At 41.0% G+C, this 21,721-nt stretch overlaps 1 protein-coding gene across 2 annotated transcripts in view; it reads left to right on the forward strand.

Moving 5' to 3' along the window:
- Positions 1–21,721, forward strand: part of LOC150085939 (LIM/homeobox protein Lhx1-like) — a 206,082-nt gene that overhangs the window by 66,128 nt on the left and 118,233 nt on the right. For both annotated transcript variants that reach the window (XR_016546947.1, XM_090373598.1), the window contains exon 3: positions 2,002–2,441. Coding sequence is in view for 1 of the 2 variants with exons in the window: in XM_090373598.1 (XP_090229724.1) it covers positions 2,002–2,441 (440 nt within the window). In the remaining variant the exon portion in view is untranslated. The remainder of the gene's footprint in view (positions 1–2,001; positions 2,442–21,721) is intronic.

The following is a 21,721-nucleotide window of genomic DNA, read 5'->3' on the forward strand; positions in this document are numbered from 1 at the left end:
TGAAAAAGCGATATCTGGTGAGGATCCCCCTCCCCGAAACAGCGAAGGTTATCGACACAGCTGGTGATGAAATCGATCCGCTTTCCCATCAAATAGATCCCGTATTGATGTTTTCTTTCTTTTTTGTACTCGATAGCAGAAGTAAATCAAAGCCAAAGTACAATGCTAAACTCGAACCGAATTTTAATGTACTGGCACGGAAAAATGTTTCTTTTTACAGGGTCGTTAAAGATAACCCGAAGCCAACAAAACCCCGGCGGTTTTCTCATTGGTAGAATTCGCCTATACAAATAAAGACGCCGTTTAAATGTCTCCAACAATACGCTCTGTAACAGTTCAGTTAAAATGATTGTTGACAATAGCGCGCGCGCTATGAATATTGTTTTGAGTCACCGCGTTGCAAATACATCCTACGATGGTGTTGATCGTCGTCTGTTACTTTGCTTCTTTTAATTGTTAGAACAATGGCAGGAGCAGCTGCGTTTGTGCTACAAAGCTTGCAGTCTGGTGATAATGAAAGTGTGGGTCCTTGTGCGAAACGACGTCTCTCTCTCCGCCGCTATATAATTTATTTAAAGAGGGCCATCTCGTCGGTGCAGGTTATCCTGTAATCGGCGCTCACTCTCTGTTAACCCCGCTATGAATAATGCATGAAGTCGTATGTCACGCCCGGTGTTATTTCTTACGTCAACAGAGCTTGCGAGTGTCCTGCTCGTGCTGAGCCTGCATCGGGGGCTATTGGTCTCCAATTTTTCCCCTCTGGTCATGGGGTGAATGGCTCTCGGAGAACGATAAAGACAGAACAAAAGAGGTTAGACAAGCCCAGCCGGCTGCATGATTTACTGAAGAGAAGGTCATTTGGCGATTTCGCCCTCCATCTCTCAATCCTTCGCATCTCCGCTGATACGGCATTCCCAGATTTAAGCGCAATCTCTTCCTCCCCCTCACATAAACAGCCGCGCGTGTGTTTGAATGTAGCAATTACCGATCACACTTACGTGTTTGAGTTCTAAGATGGTAAGGAAATCTTGAAGAAAACGGGCGTAAGTCCCCTAATTATGCGATCGCGGCATCGTTGTACGTTCAAGTAACTATGGTAACCTCCCCATCCTCCCGAATCTCTTCTTTTTAATTCTCACCGACAGAATTTCTTGCTCTGGAGGTCACGTGGATAAAACTTTCAATATTTGTTCTTAGAAAAGCCTCGAAGGGTACTTAGGCAAGCACTACTTAGCCGCCATTACATCTGTCGTAAATGCGGCATGCTAACCGCCGAGTAAACTGTCCATCTATAATGTACGGGGGCATAGCATGGCCTCGCCGCTTAATCTCGGTTTATGGCAGTCACCAAATACGGAAGTCTAAATAATCGCGGGAGATCGGTGTTCGGAGGAGAAAAATGAGCCGCTTGAGTACGGTGTTGATGACTGTGTTTACGAAATCGATCACGCTTAAATGCGAGTGGCTCCACGCCATCGGTGATCTGTGTTTCAAAGTAACTGAATGTGGAATGTTTAACAGCTTGGCGATTGTTCGGAACTTCGCGATAATACGCCCCGCGTACGTTAAACAGCGTGCCCGACTTCTCTGTAAATGTCCTACGTTTTGATAAATCAACCGTCCTCTTCTTCAAGCTATTAACCCTGCCATCCTCTTGAAATATAAGGTGGCGTTGGGTTAAATAGCTGGGTGTTTGCGCTTTATTGGGACCAGTTTATTCAGTAAATTTTTCTGTTTATACTTTTACGACCATATAAAGCGGGAGGAGTGTAAAATTACAGCGATCTACTATTAATAGTAAGCGTGTATTTCAGTGACGTCTTGTAGAATCGAACACGCGATGTGCATATTTCTCTACCAGCACGCTCAATTTGAAACTTTTTTTTTTTAGCCTTTAAACATTTAAAATGTCTTTAATTAAATGTAATGAATATTTTAGAACATTTCAAGAAATTAAATCGAACCTGTTTATTTCATCGTACTCGTGTCTTTTGTTTTCAGTTTTAACTGCCAGCTCTCCCACAGACCCCGCGGACTTTGAAGAAACTCTCGATGTCCCCGTCGACACAGATTCTCACCTCGGACGAGAGAGTGAACGCGAATCGAGTCTGGAGCGCGATCGAGACCCGAACAATGACGTCAGTGGTGGCTCGGCCGTCAATAGTCCTAGTGGGGCCAGCGGGACTCACAGTCTCGAGATCTGCCACGGAGTAAGCAACGGTGGAAGCGGTAGCAACAGCTCGAACTCCAACTCAACGGGTCAGGGTTCACACCAGAACGACGAAAACACATCCGGTGCGAAAAGACGAGGTCCTAGGACTACAATAAAGGCAAAACAACTGGAGACTTTAAAAGCTGCTTTTGCAGCAACGCCGAAACCGACCAGGCACATCCGGGAACAGTTGGCTCAAGAAACGGGTCTCAACATGAGGGTGATTCAGGTAAGAATAAATTTTTAAATAAATTTGTTTACAGTATTAAATAATTGATTTTGCTACTTCTTTCTTAGAATCAAGAGGGGGTTTTTTCTGCTTTTTATTTGTAAGCAGAACATTTTGAAGATTTCACCTTTTCAAGTGTTCCACGCTTATGCAACTGCTTGCCCCCTCATTTTATTCAAACCAACGAATGTCCCTCGCAGGATCCTTAGTTAAAAGGAATTCAGAAAAGAATTCTTGGTCATTTTGCTATCATTGTACACCGGTACCGAAAAGTTAAGTTAACATCCATAAAATATGTTGAGAGAATTCCCACAGATTCTCTTGTGGAAGAATGTTATTGTAAGAATCGATTATATTGAGTTTGAAAAGAAATTGCTTCGTTTCCGTGAATCATCTTCGTGCTCTGCAAACCCAATAAGTAGGCTGCGTAATTCAAGCTTAATAAGGGCTTGAGAGCCTGATAAGCCTCGTGGTGTTTACAAGGTTTGATGGGAAGGTGTGTCCTGGCTCATCTCCTTAAAGCATCCCGGACTTATTCAATCGGATTCCGTCTGGTGAACATCCTCGCTTGAAAGCATTCGTGGACCAGCAAGTTGAATTTTAGGGTCCATCAGCAACCCATCCTTCCATCAGGCATCCCAGAATTTTGAATGTAGCACGATGGTTTTTTTTCCCTTGAAGTAACAGCGAAATCGAAATCAAAATATTTTTGTGCAAATGTTCCCTTTAGTATTCGTCTGTTGTTTTCTTTCATTTTTTTTTCCTTTTTAAGTAAACAAAATAAAAATCTTCTTTATAAGAAGAAGCGAAGAAGTTACCAAAAGGAGCTATCACTCACCAGAGGGACTGTCAATATTTAATTCCCCAGGAACGCCCACTTCTGCTGGAGGATTTTGTGTACACGCTCGCAGATCGCGCCTCATGAATGTTAAAGAGGGCATCGGTCTGCGCAGGTAATAGACCAGAGAAATAGCCCCGTCCTTCCCCGGGCTCTAAAATATTAATTGGAATGTCAAGAAGTCTCCGAAGAACACTTAAAAGTTGGAATTAAAACTATCTGTCATTCAGCGAAGGTGCTTGCCACGACACAGTAAGAGATCCCCTCGAATATTCCTTTGGAGACAAAGCCACCAAAAAAAAAAAAAAGAATTGTTGATGCAACGGATGTCCGGGAACGTTTCGTATTTTAAAACAAAACAGTAATTTGTTTTGTGGGGCACCGAAATCCGATTGGTAGGATTATCGTGAAAAGCAAAAACACGTTACGGCTTGATTTCAAAAGAGAAACTTTAGGGCAGCTCTTTAACGGGAAAAAAAAAAAAAATCTTTTAAAATCGTCGCTAGAGGGCGTGGGATGCGATAGCCCTCCAGCCGCATTGTCATTATTTTTCTTCCTTCTATTCACTTCGTCATTGTTCGGTTTCTGCCGCGGCTCTTCCAGAGAACCCCTTTGTCACGTGCTATGTCCTTTTTGCGCGTGTGTAGCAATTTTTTAAACGCCGACCACGGACAACCCGATCCGTGTTCCGCCCCGACACCGCAAGCCCCGTATTAAATACCCCAGAAGTATGTGTCGCGGCGTTGAGGTCTTTCAACAGAACCCAGATTGGGACTGACATTGGACCACCTTCCGACCGCGTCCGTCCTGGCTTGCCCGGTTTCCCCACTGTACTTAACTTCGACAACTAGCTATTAGTTCGGGTCAAAATTATACAGTGGTGTTCGGCTCGGCGACCAAATGATACGGCGCGAGCGAGCGGCCACACCTTACTACTTCGCAAAAATGGAACAGGTTGAAACTTGGATTCACGTGCTGAAGGGCTTCGTTGATCGACCGGACTTCGTGATGAAAGTGTTACTGCGCGAGCACGTTGCAACTTCCTGCATCTATTCATCAATTTATCAGAGTGAAACCGCCGAGATTTTCGATCCCATAATCCCACGTGCCTAAATCAGGCGCTGTCCTTTGCAAGCCGAAGAATGCAAATGTTTTAATGGGATAGTGGAGTGGAGTGGACTGCCAGGTTCGGTGGAGTGTTTTGTTGGCAGTGTGTGATTTAGTGGTTACCCCGGTATTATAGAAACGAGCGCTTTGGTTGTCTGCATGCTATTACCGATTCATTATTCTAATGCTTGCTCTGATATTAGGACAATGCGCTTGCTTTGTTAGGGAAGCTCTTTAATAGTTTTCGCGATATTATTATCGTAACAAGTTCATTACAGTTTAGAGTTCTTTGGTGCTTGCTTGCTGTGGTACTGTGGGATAAGATCTTTGGGATTTTTGTGTGTGTGCGCGGGCGCGTATTGGGGGAACTGGTTTTATTTTTAATACTGGTCTTAGGGGCGGCTTGACAAAATTTAACGAGTGTATGTACCGATACCACGTACTCAGGATTTATCTTATTAATAGAATCGCATTTACCTGATTTAAGGGGACGTTTTATATAGACCAGTGCACAATAGCGAAGAACAAACAGAAAAGCTTAAATAAAGCAACGTTTGATGAAATTATGGCAGAACATTACTGAGAGATTCGTGTAAATGCGCAAAGATCGGAAAAGTTCAATCTGGATTATTATTATTATTATCTTTTTTCTCCATAGGGACATCTGGTAACAGCCATTGACCAGGCACTCTGTGCGTCCACATTCTGTTATGCGGTAGATTTTCATATTGCAAGTACAGTACGACAATAATAGAATACAACAGAAAAATTAGAGTTACGCAAATGAGTTTGTAGACGATCAAAAATGGGCGTACATAATAACAAAACGCTTGTAATCGATTCATCATGTCCAGAACTTGGCTGTTAATTAGTGCTGGAAGTATCGATTTCAGTCCCGTGTAGGGGCTGACGAAAGTTCAATATGTTTTCTGAGAGGGGGGGTGGCTGTGGCTAGCAACTTTCTTGCTTAGAGCGCCCCAGGCATGCTCTATTTAGTTAAAGTCTGGGTTTGACCATTCCTGTGTGCTACAGTATTAGAATGGCTAAATGATGCGTGGAAGATTACTATTTCCTGGATCCCCGAGAATTTTCCCAGTCACTCACTTTCCCCCGCCATAAAGCCCTTATCCAATTCCGCCTTGATCACAGTTGTAGGCAGTTCATTCCAGTAGTCTACAGTACTTTGCACGAAAGTAAACTTAACGAGGTCCAGCCTTCTGTTAATCCCCAAAATTTTGTATTTGTGCCCCCTAGTTCTTCTCTCTTCTACCAGTGGAAACATACCTCCCTCTTCATTTTACTAATTTCCTTCAGAGCCTTGTATACTTCTGTCGGATTCCCCTTCCGCCGAAGATGTCTAGTTGCCAAACTTTGTAGTCCACACCTTTCTCGACCTGTTCTTCGTATGGATGTCGATTAGCACCCTTCATCAAACTGGTTACCCTTCTTTGAACCTCTGTCTTCTTTCAGGTGTGGTCTCCAGACCTGAAAATAACTTTCTGAAGGTGCTTTCATCATCACCTTGTAAAGAGGGACACTGGGATCCTTTTCCCTACTTGTATAGGTTCAGTAAATCGCAGGACACCATTTGCCTTCCTGGATGCCTGTTTACACTGCGTGGTAAATTTCACATCTGATTCTAACTTCTGGATTTCTATTCTACAGTTGCAAAACCTTACATTCAGAAGCATTAAATTTCAGTTGCCGTTTTGCAGACCATTTATGCAGGTGATCTAAGTCATTTTGAAGCAATATGGCCTGGTTCTGGTCGTTAACTAACCCTCCTATCTTAAATCATCAGCGCACTTTGACTGCTGCTTTTCCTGTGCTCCCTTATCATTAAGGAAGATATAAGCAGTAAGAGCCATACTGCAGAGTCTTTATGGTGCTTTGTAGTTAGGCCAGACATGGATGGCCTTTACTGGAGATGACAGGAGGGCAACCTCGGACAGATCTTCGAGAGAGTTTGAGTTTTGGAAGTGGCTGAACAGTAGTTACAATGTTGCGAATCACATTCAGCCACCTGGCCAGTTCGGCTTGGTCTGCCTCCGTTCTCCCTATTCCTTTCTACCTCGAAGAATCGTCCGACCAGCGTGTTTGTGACATATTCACAGCGATAGTCATCTTGAGATAGGATAAATGAAAAATACAGAGATTCTGGAAATGGCTATTTTTATCTGGTTACCCGATTTTTACATTGTAACAGGTCGGGAAAATATCACAAAATGATGTGGTCATCATTTTGCATATTGCCCCAAACAAGTTTTTACGGGCCGTGAAATGTGTGGTGAGCTCCATCCTGCATTAAAACTGTCCAGAGATCCTCTTTCTCTTGAAGGGGATCTCCTGTAATGACGCATTTCAAGACTACATGCTCCATCCTCCCCGAAGTTTTCTGTGAACCCACAGCAAACAGTAACATGTGGGTATTTTAGAGAACCTTCTTCGATGGCACGTGCAAGAGATGTCCTTAGTAACTCAACTACGAATATTCATATAGACCGACAGACTCAATTTCGCATAGACGGAATTCAGTCTGTCGGTCCATAAGATATTCCAAGGCCTCGTCAGTTCTAGCCAGAAACTGCAAAGCGAACTCGGCATCTTGTCGGAAATGAAGTGGAGTTAAGTGTTGCAGCACGTGGATCTTGTAAGGAAAACCATTGAGGGGAGAGAGAGAGATCAAACCATCTTGTGGACTGTTGTGCATTAAATATCTAGTTGTTGCGAAACTAACGGACGAATGTGACACCATTTTGCCACAGCGAGAAGGATTTCTCTACATCTGTGGCAACTGGTTGGTGTCGCTGTTGTCTAAAGTCATAGAAAAACATTTCTTCGAATTTATTCATTATTTTGTGTAATGCATTTTAGTAAAAAAAAAAAAAAGGGGGGGGGGGTAGGCTTAAATTCTTTTTTTTTTAACAGCAGAACTCCAGAAGGCGTTACTGTTTTGTTAAAAGTGCGATCTTTCATTTAAGGAACCACATTGAGTTTTGTTTGCTTCTGGAATTGTATTTGCTTTGTATATTAAGTACATTGCCAAGTGCATTTTGGTCATTTTTTGAAACTTTTGCGCCGCTCGTTTCCACATTGTCCATTTCAGATTACATCTCCGGACAATTCGTGGTTCGCTGCAGGCAGCCGCACTTATAAGACATTGTAGAAAATAGGACACTATGGTACCGCCATAACACCGTCCGTAAGTGACGCGCTTTAATTTTATCCACCGTACAAGAAGCCTATATCTGTCTTACATCTGAAATGGCATGAAAATAAATGTCTGTCAGTATCTGGACTATTTATTTCGAAAAGAATAAATAATAATGCTTTCTTTTACCAGATAACTTAGTAAGGTTTAATAATCCTCACAGCTGCGCATTTAGTAGGATGGAATTAGATTTTATTCTGCGGCGAAGAAACTTAATTCCTGTGTGGAGTGAGATCCAATGGAGATGCCATATTGCGCATATAATCGAATGTAGGGCGTGATAAAAATTTAATAGTAGCCGTACGATTAGGGCCGGGCAATAGACTGGGTGTGAGATCGCACTCTGGTTGTATGCGAAGGTCTGTGTGATTGTGGGTCGCATCTCGGCCTTTTGGTAAGATCAAAGTGTGTGATTGTCGATGGCGGATAAAGTTTTGTTGATGCAAATGCGTCTGAGTCACCAGCAATGGCTGCTTCTTACATTTTAAGGCCATCACTGGTGAATATCGTATAGATTTCCCCCCCGCTTGTTCGTTTGGAAAGGACTGGGTTCAAATCCCCTTTACAAAGGCCTATTCACTCGGGATGTACGATTTTTCAAAGGTTGTAATTTTTAATTGCGGCCATGGCCGCAATTAAATTTGGCAATGCCCGCAACGCGGTGACAAGGTGTGCCCATAATCTGGAGTTCAGCCGAAATTTCATTTTGAATCTCTATACATTACGATGTGGGGGAAATTACAAAGGTCGGGGGGGGGGGGAACAACTTCTAATAGAAATGCGATTTATATTTTTACACGTTGAAATTAAAACGAAAATATTGACAGCGTTTTTAATGTGTTTCAGTGAATAGAGAGACGGATCAGCGTGCAAATAATCTAATAATATTACATTTGATGTGAGAGATCGTAGGTCGGAGTGTTAAAGATTAAAAGGGTCTTGCCGTTATTGTAAGGAATGTGAGCATGAATATGACGATCTTTGGCAAGTTAACGTGTGCGGATGAAGCACCTTCTCATAGCGAGCGGTTAGATATTTTTCTAATAAAATCTAAAGCAGCCTATTCGAGGTGGATTGATACTAAAGAGTTCTAGTTTTTTTTTTTAATATTAATGACCTGGAGATTAGAAATTTTTTAAATTTTTACAAAACAATATTTTAAGCGTTTTAGAATTACGCACGTATTTCTTGCACGAGCTGTAGTTGTTACATTAGAGGGAAAGTAAGCAACTTTCGAAATAAATATTAATATTCTGGACGTGGTACACCTTACACAATTAGCGTACCGGAAGTTCTTGCGCTTTTAAATATAGAATGAAAATAAAGAATGGGATTTAAACCGCAACAACTTCCAGTACACTACAAATAATCAAATTTAGCCAAAATGCGTGCTGTTTATACTCGAGATTGGTTTCAACTAAACCGATTTAACAGTTTATCCCACATTTTTGTCACGGCGTCAAGAACTTTGTTGCACTGAACGACTCGGCTACTGTGGCCTTTCATCGCAATGCACGATCGGATTTATTGTGACAGACACCAGAGAATTATGCGGATCTAACGCCTACTAATTCTCTGGTGTATCTCACAATAAATCGACTCATGAACGTATTCATGAACCAGAGTACAAATTCGGACGGTACCAAAGTCGAAATTTGTGTGTAGTTTATGCTTATAGCTTTGTGTATTATTTTTTTTCCCTTTCTTTTATGGGCGTTTTCAACGGTATTGAGTCCAGAGATGGTTGTGAATTTTGATTTTAAATTAGCAGTGGTGTTGTTCTGTCATTATACCGAATATAAGATGATTTCTGTTATTCTTTTCTTACTCTCAGGTGTACATCACGGACTTAACTACCCCATGGTTATCTTGGTTTTCAGTGTCTTCAGATCTGAAGTTCGTCCCCTAGGGCGCTTTCTGTTATCAAACCGAGAAATGTCAATAAAGAAAGATTCCAGTTTCCCCTTCTTCCCCCTCCACCCCAACAACACCATATTAAAGACCGTCAAGGCTGTTGTGTGATTTATGAGGCCGGTCAGGCTTCGAGGTGGAGATCTGCCTGGTAATAAGACCAGGGGCAGAATGTCATTGCAAGCTACCATCGGCAAGGATTGAGAAACCGGTTTCGACGGGGAAAAGACCACCCCTCGTTGCTTGCAACATCCGGTAATGAAGGAGTTTACCGGTAAGTCACCCCGGCAGCAAAATTTTCGGTGATCTGCTATGCGACGTTTCTCTCCCTTGACGGGGGGTGGGGTGGGGGACGGAGTTAACGAAGGACTTCTGATATGGCCGAAAAGGTAAATACGAAAGCATTGTTATTGAGTTCCCTATTGTCCATTAGACTGTGGAACTCTGTGTACACCATTTAAAGTCTTATCAAGGTATTAATTTCCCTCCAATGGAACTCGGAGGAAGGACATTCGTGCACTTTATTAATATAGATAACGGCTCCGATTTGGCCACGGACTGTCTCGCGTTACGAATATCTCTACCAGAACTCGTAAGACGGTCTACACCAGTCTGAAGATAACTGGAATGGCTTAATATGATGGAATTTGATTTTTCCCGGAGACAGATCACATGTCTCGTGACAGGTCCGATTCAGTTTATCTGTCTGCAGATACGAGGTTAATTATTTTCACTTTGCGAGCCAATCCTGGAGAATAAATCAGATTTTCTTGGATTGTTCGGTATATTTGTATTCTTTATTGTCTCCATTTGACGTCAACTTCGGTGTACCCCTCATTGCCGTCTTTGGGGAAGGGATTTGCGTGGGTTTTTGTTCCCCCTGACATCTTCCATTAAGTAGCGCTGTGTAAACTTCGAGCGGTAACGCTTACATAATTAAAAACGTTGGATTTAAGATGGTCTCGCGACGTAAGAATACATTCTTAAGTCACGATAATGAATACAGTGCATTTCATAATGATCCGTTAGGAAAGAAGCGAAATGGGGGTGCTTAACTGTTCATATCCGAAAGAAAAAGCGCCCGTTTAGCGTTTCTGTGGCGTAATAAGGGGCACTAGGAGTGTAATAACTTTATCACCCCCACGACTCCGCTTGCTGCACACCTGACATCGTCATTAGCATAATGTAAGCAAAAGCGGGGTTTTTGACACTGTCGGAGGGGGTAGAAACGGGGCGGGGAACTGCTGCCCTGCCGAGAATATCGCTCAATACTGTGACACGCCCGTGTTAAGCCTAATGGCTGACGAATTTCCCCGGGGCAGTCTTTCTTATTGTATCTGCTATCGTATTTCAATCGTTAGGATGTCTCCCCCCCCCTTCCTCGCATAACACGTATTCTGACGTAACAATCACAATGGACAGGTGACTGTTCTCGCGTTCGTAGAGGTGTAGTCGCCACGGAATGTTGATTATCAAATGCCCAAATCTGAAATTTGGATTCAGTGAGGCAATTAAACGGAAAAGAAGGCGAATAACCTCAGCGAGAGTAAGTGTCGGTGCCATCTTCGGTCAGTTCCATTATTTGCGCAAGAAAGGACACTTCGGTCATCAACGGAACAATAAAACGGCGCAGGAACAACGTGGATGTGGGTTGCCACACCAACAGCAGTCATGTGATCAACTGTATTGCGAACAGTTTCGACCATAAAGAGATTATGGGAAGCCGATGGACTTCCATACGCGCAGCAGGCTTCGAACCCAGGTAGCCTTTCCAGTTGGCTTCGACTCTAAACCATTTTGCCGTCAGGTTTGTTTACACAAGTTAACGATCTGCATTGCGGGGCTTTTACTGGTGGTACGACACGTGACTAGCGTGATATAAACTCTCCCCATTCCATTCTACCCCCTCCCCCGTTCGATTAAGAGCGACCCAACTCAATGGGTTAGGCCTCCCTCGCGTCATGTCACGGAGCAACATCACCATGTGTCCGTTATCTCGCGTGTACAACAACCAAATAAAGTACACGTACATGAATGGACTTGGGCGAACTTTGACCCGCTCTGCTGTTATCTAGTGACGTAACTGAGCCGTGCCCGTTGGCTTGTACAGTGAGATTATGTACCGGTGGCCTCCGACTGATCGCCTATCGTCAGGATAGAGGTATATTGCATTCGCACGTGCAGCTGACTAAAAGCCGCTGGTGGCGATGTCATCGACAAAGCAGACAACGCAGGGGCACCGCGTAACCTCTGACCCTGCAAAAAGACAGAGGAATTTTTAGGGCTGGCTTATCAGTGAGTTATTGCCATTGCTATACACGCGCCTTGCGTTCGCTTAGCGGGTGATTGACGGACCCCCACCGCAGGGAACCCTGGGAAAGGTCCGGTCTGTGGGAACGTAGTCCTCGCTTTAGCCGGTGGGCGGTGGGACGTGCAGCAAGCGGTCAGTCATGTCAGGTGATCAATCTGACTCAGCCCCTCCTCTTGTACCGTGGGGGAGTCGGCCGACAGCTGGCTGGAATTTACGGAGTGGAAATAGTCGAGGTCACTCGCTCCGATTGTCGAAAGCGTTCGGTTCTCGACGAAGGGAACGGAACGGAAACCTTCTACGGGTAAGGAAAATTCTTGTACTTACCCGATGCCGCTAATCTCCCACGAAACATCTTCGAACATTTCCTGCGGAGGTTACTGACCTTCCCCCCCTTTCCCCACACTCCCGATGGACCGTTCCATGAGAAAGTTTTCGATGCCCTCGAAGACTTTCTCCCTGTCACCTGCAGGTGTGCTCGATTCATTCTGCCAATACTTCCTGAAGGAAGAGCAAGACCCAGAGGGGGTGTTTCTAACGTATACCTCGCAGCGCACGAAAATAATTGAATCGTCACAGCTAAAACTCTAAAAGTGTGTGAACTTCAGGCGGAAGCCCCCGTTGAAACAACAGAAGGGGGAGGGGAGGGAGGGAGGGAGGGGGAAAATCTCTTTTCGCATCGGTGCAGCATTTTAATGTAAATATTCCCCGGTTTTTGAAGCGTCGGCGAGGCCGCTGCTGAACTTGAAATATAAAAACAAACATTTATTATTACGATAGCCAGTAGCAGCAGTCGCTGTAAACACTTCAGTTTTTTTAAATTTCTCGCATCGCTCTGTAATAAGTCCGTGCCGATCGCTGTCAGTTAGCGATCAAAGTCTCAATTTGCGATACCACCTCGTTATTTCAGGCGTGCGAGGAGAAGCTAATCAACAGACTGGTGGCTATTTGCGGAACGTCTACAACACACACACAGCCGTGAAATGTGACCGATGGTTGGATGTTGTTTTCATTTGGCCAGCTACTGGGAGGGGTAAAAAACCTTCCAGATTTTTCCAATTTCGGAATTGAATGACCACGCAGTTCGTTGATCGAGCGGCAACATTTCCCGGGGGGGGAAGAAATGCAAACAGAGCAATCACATGACCCTGCGCCGCTTATTTGTTTGTGTTTTTAGAAAAAAGCGGCAGAGTAAATAGAACGTACCGAACGCGAAACGCATGCGTCGCTTCAACTTCAGATATAAATCACATACACGCAAAAACTACCCTTCCCTTGGTTCGAGGGGGCTTTACTCCCTGAACGGACCTGCTTTCTGACGAAGCGTAATTATAATAAAGAGTTAAATCCACTTATTTGAGTGAAAGATCATCTGACGCAGAATTAGTCATTTCAACTTTGGAGACAACGAATGGACTTTTCTCAAGGTCAAACTTCTGTCAGTGGCGGATTTAGCAACTTCAAAGTCTTAAATCGGTTATAAGAAGTACCCTCGTACTCCTTGGGACCCGGTTGGTGTAAAAGCACATGGTTATATACGTTATTCTTAAGAAAGGCTTAAATTTAACATTTATCACGAGTTATTTTATACACTAACTTTTATAAAACGTAACGAATGTATTAAGTTTAAAAGACTGGTAATGTTACATCTATTCGGGGTTCACTTACGCTTAAATCCACCATTAGATTTTGGTCCTCTGTGTAGGACCAGAGCGAACTAAACCATTCTCAGAATTCCGTGGATCTGCTGTCGTTCATTAACGGCGGGTTGCTTACCCTTTAAATGACATTCTTGACAGCTGGAAGACGAAGGAAATTTATTACCATCTCCTTATGCTGCTGGGTGTTGTTATCTCTGGACTGGGCAGCTCCTTGCTATTCAGTTCTGGACTGCCAAGATGTGTGGATGGACTGCAGTTCTTATCTGTGTGAGAGTGAGCTGGATGTTGTTGTAAGAGGATTTTAGGAGTATCAGCAATTAGGGCCATATTGCTCCGTGTATGTTGTTCTTAAATTGCGTATTTTCTGTGGTCGATTTTCTGTTTGCTAGATGAAAAATCCGAATTTCCGGGAGAAAAAACTGTACAACTTCGCCTGAGAACGATTAACTCAACCACGTTGTGAAAAAGGCCCATAAAAATTCCTCTCGTCATCGACGGTACTCGAACTCGGGTCTTTTCCACCGGTGTGGGGAGGATTGCCATTCTACCAACTGTGCTACCCACGAGGGCGGTGAGCCCGATGAATTTCAGACATTGTTGCATACTTTTAAATGGCTGTACCTCATTTTCTGCACTATAGTGTAAATTGTATCTGTAATACTGGGCTGGATGTCTTAATTTGGCAGGGAGCGCCTGGAACAATAAATACAAAAAAAAAAAAAAAAAAATCGTTCATGGTTTGATAATCATGTCAGATAATTGGCCTTTGAAGCATCTTTTAGTTGGAACAGTAATGGATGATCCTTTGGTAGAAATTTACGTTGATATTTTTAAAAGCCAAACATCTACCTTCTTTGTGAACGAGTACCTCAGGGTTATGACATTGTCTCGTATTAGCAGCGTCACTTTTTCCGTCATCTGCTCAAGTGACAAATATTTAGGTTCTGACTCCAAATCCTTGTCGATCGTGGACAATTTAGAAAAGGCGGATTACCGAAGATCTCCGTAGTTTTTTTGTAGGCTCTCGCCTACCGTTCAACATTCTTCTACGCCCCCCTCTCGCTGAACATTTTCTGTCTTCCGAAGATAAACCTTTATTCAAGTGGCGTGCTAAAAATAAGAGGTCAGCGAGACTTTAGTAGGTGTTATCGAGCGGATATTTCGGTGGAGAAGACGTCGACCATCAAGCGAATTTGACAGAGAATCGACTGCTTCAACTCACAATGTTAGATTATAGAAGTCTTCGCTAGGTGATTGTGACCTTACGATATAAGCTGAACATTCTCCGGTGTTATTTGCTTAATCGGCTGCTGTTTTGATTTGGGATTTAATTTTGTTATTGGCGACACAACGACGTTGAATATATCGAGAACGTTAAGCTGCAGCAGCTTTGAAGCCTTGATTTCAACCAGGTGTACTTTTATGTTAATTGAATGCCTTATTTATTTTTAAAGTACGCATTAGTATTTTAACAGTCGCTGTTTATTTTATTTATTTTTTTTTAGAATCCTTAATCTATTCGGTTTACATTAAAGAAAAAATCGAATTCATTTTAATGGGACGAAATAAAAAAAAGTCCAAATGAGCACACAATCTTCTTAGGTTTCTTTTCTAGTCATATCTGCGAAGTGTTTCTTTGAGAATTAAAGAAAATGAAAATAATTCAGCTGGAGTTCGACATTCGGAAGATTAAAAAAGAAAAATCTCGAGATAAGGGGAGGAAAAAAAAACTCAAACACAATGGAAACTTTTTCTTCTTTTTTTTTTTGTAAACCGACTTCGTTCGAATTAAAACGGATGCCTTCCGAAGGTAAAAGAACCTCATAAAGCATTCGCTTTTTACTAATGGAAAAGTATCAGTGTAAATAAAGCGTTTCAAATTACTGAAAAATAAAGTGGGTAATGGCTGAACGTCCATCGATTCAATATAGAAGGGAACAAATATCGGAACCTCCTTAAATAGCCCCAAATAATTTAAAACTCGATTCATAAATCGATACGAAAAATCGACTTTTATGTGAATTAAAATTCTAATGGAACTGCAACAGATGAATCTTTGGACGCTGTATTCTTTGAGAATATTGTCGCGTATTAGAGAGGAAGGAGATGAATCTTCGCAGAGCCAAACCCCCTTTTCTTTTCCAGCTGTCTGTTTTACGATTAATGTTATTCGCGATACAAATCGAATTATCCGGTAAGCCTTCTTTTAAGGGTGAGGCGACAATTTTTTTTCCCCAGCAGTGTACACGCACGTGTGCTTGCTTCAGTTCTAATTAACGCCGGTTGATGCGCGTCTCCCAGTTCGATCAACACTTTTAATAACGGTAGACGAAGTAATTCCAAAGAAAACTTCAAGCCGCCTTCATCCTTCTCTCTGTTATTTTTATGACCTCCTACTTTATCCGAGAGAAGTTTCCTCTGGTTAGATTTTTACGCGGAACTGTTTTAAATTTCTGGTGAATTCTACACTTTAATTTTGTTGTTGTACAGTTCCCAGCTTTAATTTTGTTCCAGTACAAACAGAATTATGTGGAGAAATTTCCATTTTAACAAGTCGCCGTGATTACGACAGAGAGAGAGAGAGAAAGAGAGAGTGAGAGAGTTTCTTGCAAGCAAAAACGCGTACTGAGCCGAAACCATTTCATCAACAAAGACATAGGTAGAAACATATACATCTCCTAGGTGTATTTATTCAAACTCATTTACATTTTTCTGCCATATGGTACCATCCCCACGGAACAAGAACACATGTCTCCTCCGTTGGTTGCTTCCCCATTTAACAGGGTGTTAAAACTCACGTGCATTCTTTTTTTCTTCTTTTTCTTTTCCACAAGAATCCATAGGGCTGATTGTTTAGGAATGCGCGTATGGAATTCCTTTATTATTCTCTCTCTCTCTCTCTCTCTCGTTCACCTACTCCGTTTTTCTTTTGGTTTTTCTTTCTCCGAATAAATGTGCCCGTGTATTATGGATCGAAAGTAGACTTGAATGTAGTCATACTCACGTGTGTGTACAATGCACATGCGGAGGGAGATTATTAATTATTACTTAAATATCCCTTTAATATCCCCCCTTGTTTATCTACTCTTTTTTCCCCTCTTTCTCTCTGCATTAATATACTCCTATATGGAAATTTATGAAACGAAAAAGGCTAAATATAGAATCATTAACTCCTATCAGTATGTACATGTACAAGTTTGTTTCTGTATTTAGAAGGCGATTCCCAAGAGGGTGAGAGACACCCTAGATTTGTGCGTCGTTGACACGTTCGCTAAGTTCAGGTCCTTGTTCTTTAAAAAATACATTTAAGTAGACTTGTGGAAACGAGAGCAGGAAGCTCCTACGCTTTACAAGACACCAGAAGGAGAGAGAGAATTTGCAGCCCTCTTTTGCAATGCTGGTAAGCATGTGCATTGTTATTGTGTAGTCAAAACTGTGAAGTCAAACTGCGGATAAAGCAGCTTAATTGATAACCCGATCCTGTTTATCTTATTCCATTAATTGGGCATTTTTGATTTTGATTTCTCCTCAAGTCCTAGAGGCAGTTCCTCCGATTTGTAGCGACCCCTTTCCGAGTGTACTTGTTATGATCTCTTCGAGGGTCATAACAAACTCTTCTCTTTTTTAAATTTTATGTTTTGTGTGTTTAATTCATTAAAGCACATATCGATGCTCCAGAATAATCGCCATGGTTCCCTCATTGATGGTTTGGATCCATTGATCGAAAACCACCGCCCCAAAAAAAAAAGCTTAATTAAGTACCATAGGGCTCTTTCCTCGGACCCCTCATGTTTACCATTTATAGCAACGATCTTTCCATTAAATTAAGGTGGTCGAATGTTTTCTCAACTTCCTGCAGATGACTTTAAAATTTCTCAGAATGCTTCCCATGAAGATTATGTTGAACTTAGCCAAGATTAGTGGAATTTATAGAGGAACTCTCATCCACCTTTACTTTTAAAGTACTCGGTAATATATATTTCTTATAATACACAAAGATAAAATTCATAACCATTTATATATTCGCAATATGCTCATATTAAGGGTACATAAAATGGAAGGCTGGTCTTCTTATTAACAGTTCCAGCTATTTTAAAACACACAACAAATAAAACGAAAGATAGGTTGGGGTTTATTGGAGTGCTTTTATTATAAGGATAAATAAAAAAATATATATATATTTAATTTTTAAATAAAACTTAAATTAATATTTAAAATAATTCCATCTGTATATTTCTGTTGCCAACACTCCATTAGTTGTGCCATATATATTTGTCTTTCCACGGGAGGTCTGGGTGAGTGCCTGAGTGTTCCACATTTTGTCTTAGCATTATGAGAATATCGCGAAAGAAGAATTAATGGCATCCACCGTGTTGATAGTGGGTGAACGGTCCTTGTCATGACTTGGGAGAGGACATTGGAGTCTCTTCCACTGCAAAGCTATCAGCTATGAGAAACAGCTATCTTGTTTTAAATTTCGAGATCTCATCTGTGAGTAAATCAGTGCGCAGCTTATAAAATAAAGGACATTCTTTAGAACCGTATCAAGCCTTATCCTTAGCTTTTAATCTTAACTATTATTTTTATGAATGTGGGTACGTCGTACTAAGCTCATTAAAAATAAATTGCTTCTGCTCAGCCCAGACAATCAATTAAAACAACAAAATTAATTATGCCTACCACTGCACTTACTAAATTAGCATAAATTGCAGGGGTGTTCACTGCAGTTGTTTGAACGATTTTACCAACTCCGCGTGCAAACTGCAAGACGAAAGCGCAATCTACTGGAGCAAAAAATGCGCGACGGGGTTGCCATTATTCACGAGGAATTATCAGTTTTTATTACCGCCTACGAAAAGAGAAATTCTACTTAGAGAATCATAATAAGTATATGTAACTTCGCCAGATATTTCAACCTTTGTATCCCAAAACGATCATCTCTTTGTAAAAGGAGAAGCCCGGAGTAATTATAATATGATGTAAATCAAATATGTTCAGTTAAGTGATTCATTTTATTTATTGAAGATTTACAATTTTTAAGGAATTGATCTTTTGTTGAATTTAAGAAAGCGATTGATTATGTAAATGCTAAAGTGGGTGCTTTTAACGATCAGTGCGTGTTTTAACAGCTGATAAAATGTCGCTTTATGTTGTATTTTGATTTAATTTGAAATATTATATCGCCTTCTGAAATATGGTTTGTTTTATAGTAGTGTGTATTATATTGGAGTAATAAACGTTGCAGCGGTGTACGTTGTACTTAAGCACTGAACGAAGAGGCGAGTCCGTGTATGGGGGACACAGAAAGAGAGAAGTCAGTCAAGATGGTGAAATTTTGATCTGATTTTCGTCGAGGGCTGTTTGAGTTTAGCGAACTACGTTGTAAAAGTTCCAGAGCTGTTTTTTACTGTAGTGTCTTAAGGTTAGTCTTCAGTATTTCATTCGCTTGTTTTTATATTGGCGATGCCTCTTTCTACGCAGGGAAATGCTTCTTCTGTATGAATCAATGTTTAGTAATTCATACAGATACATTGATTCATACAGAATCATTGTTCTATGTTTAGAACCCGGAAATCAGGGCAGTGCACGGTACAAACTAGGTCCCCCTGTTTCGGGGGTATTCCAAATATAGAATATTTGGAACATCCCCAAAGGCAGTAGTATATAAAACTGAGTTTTAAGAAATTAAAAGTCGCATTAGAAATAGATAATTCCTGGATCTGCAAAACAGTGAGGTAATTTCTCTGTATAACTCTTGCGTTATACAGAGAAGCCACATCTACAGGAAATTCCCAATTGGGGTGCTTTATAACAGAGATCCCAGCCTGTTGCTATTGAGCACTGAGAACAGTGCACAAGCTTTCGGACAGCCCGACTGTGCTTGCTCTTCTACGTTTCATCAAATTGTACTTTGAGTTTTTCTTTCGTTTCATTGTGACACGCAAGCTATGCACTTTACTTTCAAAATCTAAAATGTCGGGTTTTTTTCCTCTATTAATTTTTCTCATCTTTACAGATACAGTGGTGTTTGCTTGATATACTCAGCAAATGGGTGCTTGCTCACAGTACTAAAATGCTTTAGACCCCTGTTTTATAAGCCAATTTCGTACTTATTTTTTAAAGTTATTAAACCTATAATGTTATAGTATATGGGCAAGGGGTGGACCGTAATTAAATATCTAATTTCTAGGAGTTACATAAGGAGTTTGTTAAAAAGAGGCGTCTCCGTAGCCAGGTGGGCAGAAGCAGCAGTGCGTAGCACACGCTTCTTGATTAGACCGGGGTTCGAGCCTGTGACCACCAAATACGGATCATGCGGAAAGGTCAGGGAATGACCACCGCATATCCCCGGAGCAATGTGGCCTTAGTTGCTAATGCTCCTAAAAAAAAAAAAAAAAAAAAAAAACAACAACAACATTTGTTAAAAAGAATGGAAGAAAGTTAAGTGAATTTAATTTTAATTTGCGTACTAATCCTGAACTATCCATTTACAAGGAATTTGAAAATTCCTTGCTGATGTTTTTTCATAAATGAAAGAGAAGAAAGAATTCCATTTCCTAAAAACTGTTCTCTGTTGTTTTAAATGAAGGAATAAAAAGAATAAAAACCCATCCATTTAAGGCAGGTTTCTTTTCTAAATTTGCAGAAATCTCATGGGCTGGAGAGGACTGGAGGACTTCTATTTGTTATATGCAACCGCGATTCGAACAAGGTAAATATGGGATGATCATTTGGATAAAGCTCCGTTTCAAAATGATGTGTGACAAAGAATGAATACGAAGCTCAATCTAGTCTGATAAGACTTTGTAAAACGAATTCGGAATGCAGAACTCTTCCAGTATTTATTACCTTTCGGCATCCTTTGATTTTTTTTTTTTAATTTTGGAGAAATATACGAGCAATTGATATTATTTATTTTGAATGAAGTCACGACTTTATGCATTATCAGTAATTTGTAGTGCATTTTAACATAACTGCAAATGATTGAACGCAAATGAAAAAGTACCGACTCTAGTTTTATCTGAAATAAAAATATCGGGAACATTTCCAGACTTAAAACATCAATAACAAAGAACCGTTTGGCCACTTCTTATAACTTCAATAAATTGATACGTAAAAGATTAGTGAAATTGTGATCTTTTTGAATAAATTTAATATTTCATTAGCTTTCATGGATGCTTCTGATATTGTTAAAATCTCTTATGGAAAGCCTTTCAATAAAACAGCATCGCTGTTTGGAAATGGGAAGCTCAAAGAAAACAGTAATGCGTTTTGCATTGTTTATGAACATTCATCTATTTTAACTAAGCTTTCTGTTTCAGGAAGCTTTTAAGTTAAGTCAACGAAATTCTGTACGAAAATCTGGAAATGCAGTTGACATATCAGAAGCTCTTAATACATGTAAACTAATGTTGCAGCTTCTTGGGTTAATTCTGCACCATTTAAGAGAAAAAAATTGCTGTTCCATCATTGAGAGAGCCAGATATTTTAATACAACTGTTATTTTATTAATGAATCGCACGATTTCTGTGCCTGAGGTTCCGGGTTTTACTTCTCAGATTCGGGTACTGTTAACCCTCTTATTGAAACAACTTTGCTTCTAATGGGCTCCCTCTACATTACTCTTTTTTCCTCCATCCATAGTAGAATTGGCGGAAAAAAAGTACACTGAGGGTCATTGAAATATTAACTGGTGGGGAAGAGTATGTTATATTATTCTGCAGGATATTCTTAGCAACTGTCAGTGGTATATTTGGCAATCAGATGGTCCAAATTCGGTTTTGTTAACTCTTAATTCTGTCTTAATTAAATAGTATTACGACAATAAATTACAAAGATGATGGCAAGAAAAGCGTCCTCGTGGTTAGCGCAGTGGTTGCGATCGCCGTCCTTTCCCCCTAGGGAAAACGCCCGTGTCCGAATCAGTCGTGTTGATGGGAGGATGAGATGGCATGGTTTATCTCTCGGAAACTGGTTTTTCGCCCAGCAAACCATTGAAGAACACACGATTAGATATACAGTAGAGCGGCGCCTTAGTTTCTTTGACACTTAGTTTCTTAAAACACACACCAACGCTGACAAAAGATAAATTTCAGAAAAATGATAATTTTATAGTTAAATTACTTAAAGTAACCCTTAGCGTTATGCACGATATAAATTAACTATTTCGATTAAGACAAAATTACGAATACATTTCAGTGTATCGTCGTTTAAATATTCTCGTTTTCTTCACGATCGTTCGTG

This window comes from Mastigoproctus giganteus, chromosome 5 (genome assembly GCF_048544385.1).
Source record: "Mastigoproctus giganteus isolate SK-2022 chromosome 5, ASM4854438v1, whole genome shotgun sequence".
Lineage (NCBI taxonomy): Eukaryota > Metazoa > Arthropoda > Arachnida > Uropygi > Thelyphonidae > Mastigoproctus > Mastigoproctus giganteus.